General features: G+C 45.0%; 3 protein-coding genes across 3 annotated transcripts in view; 2 read left to right on the top strand and 1 right to left on the bottom strand.

Annotated features, from left to right (window-relative positions):
- Positions 1-157, bottom strand: part of LOC118407573 (proteasome subunit alpha type-5-like) — a 9,009-nt gene extending 8,852 nt beyond the window's left edge. The window contains exon 1 of the mRNA XM_035808072.1: positions 127-157. Within this exon, the coding sequence (XP_035663965.1) occupies positions 127-157 (31 nt within the window). The remainder of the gene's footprint in view (positions 1-126) is intronic.
- Positions 158-1,663: 1,506 nt separating this feature from the next.
- Positions 1,664-3,003, top strand: LOC118407557 (bromodomain and WD repeat-containing DDB_G0285837-like). The gene is made up of 3 exons (XM_035808035.1): positions 1,664-1,677; positions 1,933-2,614; positions 2,998-3,003. The coding sequence occupies exons 1-3, from the start codon at positions 1,664-1,666 to the stop codon at positions 3,001-3,003; spliced, it is 702 nt and encodes a 233-aa protein (XP_035663928.1).
- Positions 3,004-3,883: 880 nt separating this feature from the next.
- The window catches only part of LOC118407558 (zinc finger protein 888-like), a 19,378-nt gene continuing 14,209 nt past the window's right edge, over positions 3,884-9,052 (top strand). The window contains exons 1-6 of the mRNA XM_035808037.1: positions 3,884-3,956; positions 4,703-4,925; positions 5,343-5,468; positions 7,278-7,462; positions 7,899-8,001; positions 8,345-8,348. Coding sequence (XP_035663930.1) covers positions 3,884-3,956; positions 4,703-4,925; positions 5,343-5,468; positions 7,278-7,462; positions 7,899-8,001; positions 8,345-8,348 — 714 coding nt within the window. The remainder of the gene's footprint in view (positions 3,957-4,702; positions 4,926-5,342; positions 5,469-7,277; positions 7,463-7,898; positions 8,002-8,344; positions 8,349-9,052) is intronic.

Raw genomic sequence — 9,052 nt, forward strand, 5'->3', positions numbered from 1 at the left:
TGAGAGACACTGGTAAAGGTGCACAGAGAGAGTCAGGTGCAGAAAATCTGAAAGATATGTTATATAGCATGATATAAGGCCACACCAATTAATTTTTTTGGTTTCGCAGGTTTAGAAATATAAGGCTGGCCAAACTGTAAGAATACTGTAAATGCATTTAATTTCGCGGGGATTTAATTTCGCAGGGATTTAATTTCGTGGTAGCGGGAAAAAGGACTGTTCACAATGGTTTTAAGTTCACCGTAGCACCATTCACTCTAGTCTATCTGTAACTGCCATGGAAAAGTGTTTGCGGTGATTTTAAATTCACAGTGATTTGGCAATAATGCGATTTTAGCTAAAACCCCACAAATATTTCTCCTTTTACAATATTATAAAATTTAGTAAGATTCAATTTTCCTCCCAGCCTTAAAACCCTTGCTTAAAACCACTGCAAACACTCCACTTAAATTTCCCACTACCGCGAAATTAAATCCCCGTGAAGTTAAATGCATTTACAGTAATCTATGCTGTGCAAGGCTTTAGATTTGTGGGGATTTAATTTCTTGGTAGGAAGAAAATGGAATGTTCGCGGTGGTTTTGAATTTCTATCAGTACTTAGAATTACATTTGCATAATGGTCACACCCTCATCACACCTTTATAAATGGACAACCAGTTGGAAGCCAAGAAAGTGCATCTGGGTACTATAACTACTAGTAATTACAAGCAGCTTACATTTGTAACAGGGGTGCTAGAGATGGAACTACAAGGTGAAGAGTTGCTTTTGGTTTTGATGAAATTGATGGCGTGATCAACTGTCTCTGATCTGTATCGAGTTGTACAGTATCGTAAATATGTAGTCAAAGTTTGAAGATTGGGTCTATTTTCAATTGTACCATGTCAGTATTTATTTGTATACACTAGCTATAACAGGTGCCTCCAATACATAGTATAGTACATATTGTAATACTGTGCATTGTATACAATTTGCACATACATGTACGTAGTGCTTAAATAAGAGGGTAGGCACGTATAAGTCTCTGAACAAAAGATTTCAAAGGTGGTCTTAAGTAAGCCTGATTAAATCTCACTTATAGCAGCCTGCCCAACATATCCACCAGACTCCTTTATGGGGAGGGGTCAGATACAGCCCTGGACAGCAGAGTTTGAGTCACACAGAATAGTTTTAAGTTTGTGGTCAGAACATATAGTTACATGACCATTCCTTTGTTTTTCCAGGTGTGACTGAAAGCAGCCCCGTGTTTGCGACAGATCAAATCCTCCAGACTCTTCTATGCTGTAGAGCCCCAGTCTCCAGCCTGCAGTTATGGAGTGGCAGGCAGAGGGCGCCGCTGCACCAGACAGCCAGCTGAAGGAGGAAGGTTCTCCATATGATCACCTGATCGAGGTTTTTCTCCTGTACCAGTGTCGGGTGTGCCAGTTCAGCAGTGTCGAGAGCAAAAACAGCATCCTGTCGCACATCAGGTGGGTTTAACTGGACCAGAGGTCGGGGGTTTGAACCCCAGGGTTGGTGTGTGTGTGTGTGTGTGGTGATCGAGGTTTTCCTGCTGTACCAGTGTCGTGTGTGTCAGTTGAGCAGAGTGGAGAGCAAAAACAGCATCCTGTCACACATCAGGTGGGTAACTCTTGCTATTTGTGTGTGAGTGTGTGTGTGTGTGTGCATGCTTGCGTGTGAGTGTGTGTGCTGATCGAGGTGTTCCTGCTGTACCAGTGTCGGGTGTGTCAGTTCAGCAGTGTGGAGAGTAAAAACACAGGTGGGGTAATTGGACCAGTCCTGAATTTGGTGATGAGGGTTAATGGTACTTACCCTCCTTTGCAGACTTAAAAAAACAGAGTTTTACCACTCTCAAAAAGATGAGCACTGCTTCTGAAGTCGACAAAGTAGAGAAATAATAGGTCTGAGATGACTTCTCTGTCTCTCCCTCCCCAGGACCAAGCACTGTAAGGAAGATGGTACACTTCAGGAGGTGGAGCTGTTCTCTGCCTCCATCTCTGTGTTTGGGGAGAACTTCGCCAACACGCTCAGCGGCGGAGCAAGGCCCCACACCTCTGACAGCCACAGGAGCTCATCAGGCAGGGAGGCCGTGAACCTAGGGAGCTCTCCCGGCAGGTTCGTCACCAAGGCAACTGTCAAGGCTGTCCGGGAGGTCATCGACACCAGCTCGCTAAAATCTGCGAAATCGCAGAAATCCAGTAAACGTGCTGAGAGGGAGGCAGAAGGGGAGGATACGTACCGTTTCCTTGGCAACAGCGATGACGATGACGTGAGCGACCTTGGCAAGGACAAAGACCCTGACTATCGACCTTCAGGAGTGCGCAGAACTGTCGCAGTTTACGAAACCGATGATGATGATGATGATGATGATGTTGTTATTGAGGAGGCTGGAGGGGAGGAGAACCACTCGTACCCTCTAAAGAAAAGGGTCAGGAGGGCAAAGGTCGTGGAGCAGGAGGAACCAGAGAAAGCAGAGGATGATGGGATGGAGAAGGAAGCTGTGGGGTCAGGGGTCAGGACGAGGCGGGGGCGGCCTCGGAAGCTGAAGATCAGGTTACCGGAGGGGGTGGGGGTGAAGCGGAAACGGGGGCGGCCGCGGAAGGAGAAACCCGCAAAGGTTTGTTTGTGTTTATTTCCTTTCCTCAGGGGAGACATATCGCCTGAACTGGAGGTTCACAAATGTTGGGGTACAAACCCATATCAAACATGATCAATGTTAAAAATCACAGTAATGTAACACAAGATCTTGTAACAAAATATTAAGCAAATCAAGGATGTAACATTAACACAACCCTATCTTCATTTGTTACTGATGTTTCAGTAAGGCAATTCTGACTGGTTCACATTGCAATACAGCTATAGGTGTTACTGCTTACAGGTGCAGTCACAAACGTGAAGTAGTTACATAAAAAAGGCGATTGTTTGCGATGTCTACAATGCAGTCCCAAACGTTAAGTATTCACATATGTACAGCGATTGTTTGCGATGTTGACAATGCAGTCCTAATCATAAATTAGTGTAATAGATAAAGTACAGTTATCAAAATGAGAATGTGATTTGAACCCTAGGTGCAGAAGCCGAAGTTCGTCTGCAGTGCGGAGGGCTGCAGCTATAAGCCACTGACCCAGGAGATGCTGGAACTGCACACGAAATGCCACATCAAAGGGGTCAACGACTTCAAGTGCTTCCTGTGCGATCATGTGACCTCCAGGTGGTCCGCCATGCATGTGCACATCAACTACTCGCACAAGAACATGTACTACTGCCAGGTGGGTAAACAATAAACAAATAAACAAACAAATAAACAATCATATTCAACTCGCACAAAAACAGTGTACTACTGCCAGCTTAGTTGACAACTGCAAACAAGTTGTTCTGAGATGGAAAATTGATTAATAATTATTATATTGTGTTGCGTTCAATTTTCACTAAAGTATAACTATTAAGAGAATAAGACCAGCCAAAGCTAGACGTTAGTAATGTATCTTGTGTTTTGTGTATTTGTACAGGAGTGTGAGTACAGCACTAGTAATACATGTAGATGTTATAATACATTATGAGCAGATTGACACATATTTTTGTGGTTTGTATGTCTGTAGGAATGTGAGTACAGCACTAGTAATAGATGTTATAATACATTATCAGCAGATTGATACGAATTTGTGTGTTTTGTATTTCTACAGGAATGTGAGTACAGCACGCGCGCTCTCCCCTTCCTGAAGAGACACATGGCCGACAAGCACCTGCACTCTGCCCTGTGTGAGCAGTGCGGCCGGAGCTTTCCTTCAAGCTCTTACCTAGGTTAGTTACTGGTTAGTTACTGGTTAGTTACTGGTTAGTTATTGGTTAGTTATTGATATCACTAACCTGGTTAGTGAAGAGACACATGGCAGACAAACATCTCCACTCTGCCCTGTGTGAGCAGTGTGGGAGGAGCTTCCCCTCAAGCTCTTACCTGGGTTAGTGACTGGTTAGTTACGGGTTAGTTATTGATATCACTAACCTGGTTAGTGAAGAGGCACATGGCAGACAAACATCTCCACTCCGCCCTATGTGAGCAGTGTGGCAGGAGCTTCCCCTCAAGCTCTTATTTAGGTTAGTTTCTGGTAAGTTACTGGTTAGGTATTGGTTAGTTATTGATATCACTAACCTGGTTAATGGAGAGGCACATGGCTGACAAACACCCTCACTCTGCCCTGTGTGAGCAATGCGGCAGGAGCTTTCCCTCAAGCTCTTACCTAGGTTAGTTACTGGTTAGTTATTGATATAACTAACCTGGTTTGTTACTAGTTATTGATATCACTAACCTGGTTAGTTACTAGTTATTGATATCACTAACCTGGTTAGTGAAGAGGCACATGGCAGACAAACACCCTCACTCTGCCCTGTGTGATCAATGTGGCAGGAGCTTCCCTTCCAGTTCTTACCTAGGTTAGTTACTGGTTAGTTATTAATATCACTGACCTGGTTAGTTACTAGTTATTGATATCACTAACCTGGTAAGTGCTTCTACTTTGTAAGGCTTTAATGTTGCACAGCCAAACTGGCCATAGCCTTACCTCAGCTTGAAGTGTAAGAAAAATTAACCAAATTGAATTCAAAATATGAAGCTAGAGAAAGCTTTAAGTTAGTATTAGTACTATGTAGTATTACTAGTAGTAGTACGGTAATATCCAGTTGATGACAGTTTGTCTACCACCCCCAGCCCTTCACGTAATAGAAGAGCATGGAGACAAGTCCAAGCACAAGTGTCCCCAGTGTAACTACACAACTCCTTACGAGCATGAGCTGCAGCAGCATCTCACCTGTCACCTGCCTCAGTACACCTGTAAGGTGTGTGGGGAGAAGTTCAGCGCAAAGATGGAGCTGGCAGGGCACATCCAGATCCTACATCCTGGGGAGAAAATCTTCTTCTGCGACTTCTGCAGGTTTGTTTGTTTGCTTGTTTGTTTGTGGAGAAATGTTTAGGACTTAGATGGAGCTTCCAGATCAACTTTAAACTCTGAACCTGGTGAACTATGAACTCTTCTCTATTGTCTGCATCGCCTTGAATTGTGCTTTGAAAGTTTGACCATTGACCCCTGCCTTTTGCATGTTGAACTCAACTTTGAACTCTGCTGACGATACTGAACTTTGAACTCTGACTCATTTGCTGCAGGTCAGACTGACTGTAGCATGTATCAATAGGGGCAGCACTTGCAGCTTCTTGACGACTATTATAGTGGTCCCTGTTGATTGCTGTAAAAAGTGCACCTGCAAAATTAGTGACTGCCTTGGTAGTAAGGATTTACTCTCAGTTAATGCTTTTTAAGCTCACATCTGAAACTTGTTTTGCTGTTTCCCAGCTACACAGCAAAGCTGAAGCACCACCTGGAAAACCACATGAACTCCCAGCACACGGCACGCGGAGTGTTCCCCTGTCCCGACTGTGGCAAGGTGTACAAGACTCAACATCACATGGAGGACCACAGGTACGTGTGGAGCTTGTTTGTTTGTTTGTTTGTTTGTGAGAGAACCACATGAACAGTCAGCACACGGCACGCGGGGTGTTTCCCTGCCCCGACTGTGGGAAGGTGTACAAGACTCAGCATCACATGGAGGACCACAGGTACGGAGGGAGCTTGTTTGTTTGTTTGTTTGTTTGTTTGTTTGTTTGTTTGTTTGTTTGTGGGAGAACCACATGAACAGCCAGCACATGGAGTCTTCTCCTGTCCAGACATGGGGCTGGGGTTGTACATGTATCTCATGCTCTCCCTCCCACAAGAAAGGAGACAAGAAGACAAGGCGTACCCATGTCACTACTTCATCTCCACATCCCTGCAGGGTTAGTGTCAGGGTTACAGTTAGTGCATGTATCTAACTCTCCCCCTCTGTTTCACCCCCCTCCCACCCACCTTCAGACAACGTCAACACAAGAAGAAGCAAGACAAGGCGTATCCGTGTCACTACTGTGACTTCATCTCCATATCCCTGCAGGGTCAGGGTAACAGTTATGGTTACATGTATGTAATGCCTCCCCTCCTCTAACCCCCAGACAACGACAACACAAGAAGAAACAAGACAAGGCGTATCCGCGTCACTACTGTGACTTCATTGCTGCAGGGTCAGAGTTAGGGTGTACATGTATCTAACTCTCCCCCTCTCTTCCCTTCAGACAACGACAACACAAGAAGAAACAAGACAAGGCGTACCCGTGTCACTACTGTGACTTCATCTCCACATCACTGCAGGGTCAGGGTTACAGTTACAGTTAGTACATGTATCTAACTCTCTCCCTCTGCCCCCCTCTTCAGACAACGACAACACAAGAAGAAACAAGACAAGGCGTACCCGTGTCACAACTGTGACTTCATCTCCACATCCGGTCAGGGTCAGGATTAGGGTTGGGGTTAGTACATGTATCTAACGCTCTCCCTCTTACCGCCCCTACCCCCAAAGGCAACGACAACACAAGAAGAAACAAGACAAGGCATACCCGTGTCACTACTGTGACTTCATCTCCACATCTCTGCAGGGTCAGGGTCAAGGTTAGGGTCAGGGTCAGGGTTAGGGTCAGGGTTAGGGGCAGGGTTAGAATTAGTTCATGTATCTCATGCTCCCTCTTCCTTTAGACAACGACAACACAAGAAGAAACAAGACAAGGCGTACCCATGTCACTACTGCGACTTCATCGCTGCAGGGTCAGGGTCAGGGTTAGGGTTAGGGTTAGAATTAGTTCATGTATCTCATGCTCCCTCTTCCTTTAGACAACGACAACACAAGAAGAAACAAGACAAGGCGTACCCGTGTCACTACTGCGACTTCATCTCCACATTGCTCCAGGGTTAGGGATAGGATAAGTACATGTATCTAACTCTCCCCCTCTGCCCCCTCTTCAGACAAAGACAACACAAGAAGAAACAAGACAAGGCGTATCCGCGTCACTACTGTGACTTCATCGCTGCAGGGTCAGAGTTAGGGTGTACATGTATCTAACTCTCCCCCTCTCTTCCCTTCAGACAAAGACAACACAAGAAGAAACAAGACAAGGCGTATCCGTGTCACTACTGCGACTTCATCTCCACATTGCTCCAGGGTTAGGGATAGGATAAGTACATGTATCTAACTCTCCCCCTCTGCCCCCTCTTCAGACAAAGACAACACAAGAAGAAACAAGACAAGGCGTACCCGTGTCACAACTGTGACTTCATATCCACATCCCTCCAGGGTTAGGTTAGGGACAGGGTCAGGGTTAGGGTTAGTACATGTATCAAACTCTCCCCCTCTGCCCCCCTCTTCAGACAACGACAACACAAGAAGAAGCAAGACAAGGCGTACCCGTGTCACTACTGTGACTTCATCTCCACATCGCTCCAGGGGATCCACCTCCATGAGAAACAGCGCCACACACAGCCCACCCCGACGCTACGCATCTACAACTGTGAACACTGCGACAAGAGCTTCCCTACCAAGAGCAAACGGACAAGTAAGTCTTCATTCCATCTACCCGTTCCATCCTTCTATACATCCATCAGTTAAACCCACACTCTACATCTACAACTGAGCCCTGCTACAAGAGTTTCTCCACCAAAAGCAAGCGGACAAGTAGGCTTCCATTCAGTCAGAACTGTTAGAACAAGAGTTTCTCCGCCAGGGGCAAACAGATAAGTAGGTTTTCATTTCAGCAACACATACATGTAGCTTCTGCTAAACCGAACCCTGTCATTAACTGTCAACACTGAGACTAGAGCTTCCCTGGCTTCCCAACCAAAAGCAGTAGGAGAAGTGACTCATTAAAACTTGCCACCATAGAAAAATTGTATTCACACATCGTAGATGGTTACAGTTTTAAGATTCCTTTGTGTGTTGTTGTACATTATTTGTTGTTGTTGTTGTTGATGATGTGTTGTTGTTGTTGCCAGCTCACATGAAGCAGACGCACCTGCGCAGCTACAAGTGTCCGCACTGCGAGTTTTCCTCAGGTGACAAGGCACACCTCAGGTCGCATCTCATCAAGCATCTCAGGTGAGGCGAGGGAACTACTTGATACTTTGTTGTGTGCGTATTATCTAAAGCACTCCTTGGCTGAACATGTTTTAATTTTCATATTATTTCTAAACTGAACAACAAACTGTAGAAACCACTACCCTCAGCAACCATTTTTGCTTACTAGTAGTCCATGGAGTGATTGCTGAGACCAGATTTAACTGTTAGTGTACTTGAGAAACGTTCTTCATATCTATTATTTATACAAACTTTTCCTAGGCACTATACTAGACATGGGAATACAAAATATTTGCTTTATCAGTTTATGATTAATATGGGCACTTCCAATAGTGCTAGATTTCTTTGATTGATACACACACAGTAAGGACCCAGACAATGCTGTGAAGTGCCCCCACTGTAAGCAGGTGTTCCAGGGGAAGTGTGATAACTGTAATGTGATAATTGTAGTGTGATAACTGTAATGTGATAACTGTAATGTGATAACTGTAATGTGATAATTGTAGTGTGATAACTGTAATGTGATAACTGTAATGTGATAATTCAGTTTCAGTTTATTTATTTTACCAGGAATACATCTCAGGTCAGCGTTGACCTGTTTTTCAGGCAATCCTGGGCACATGCGCATACATAAAAACAACACAATAACAATGAATAACAACATACTGTAAAAATAGCATTACTAAGCCATTAGGTGTAATTGGCGCCTAAATGTCCTGAACTTCATCATGCTTCGTGTTTCATGAGAAAGCTTGTTCCACAGCTGCACACCGTAGTACTGCAGACTCCCGCGAAATGACGTCACTCTGACATGTGGCAACTGAAGCAAGTGGGGGTCATAGTCCCGTAACCGTGTAGACGCTGCGCGTGTGTTGACCCTTAGGGTCGGGGGTGACATCCATCGGAATAATGTGGACATATATGATGGTGCTCTTCCCCGGACTGACTTGAAAACTGTAGTAAGAGAGACCGTGTCCAACCGTTTACGCACAGACTCCAGCCCTGCAGCAGTTAGCAAGGTGTGAACTGGGACATGATCTTGAAGTCTGTATCCTGTAATCAGTCTTGCCGC

The sequence above is a fragment of the Branchiostoma floridae genome, unplaced genomic scaffold, assembly GCF_000003815.2.
Source record: "Branchiostoma floridae strain S238N-H82 unplaced genomic scaffold, Bfl_VNyyK Sc7u5tJ_1421, whole genome shotgun sequence".
Taxonomy (NCBI): domain Eukaryota; kingdom Metazoa; phylum Chordata; class Leptocardii; order Amphioxiformes; family Branchiostomatidae; genus Branchiostoma; species Branchiostoma floridae.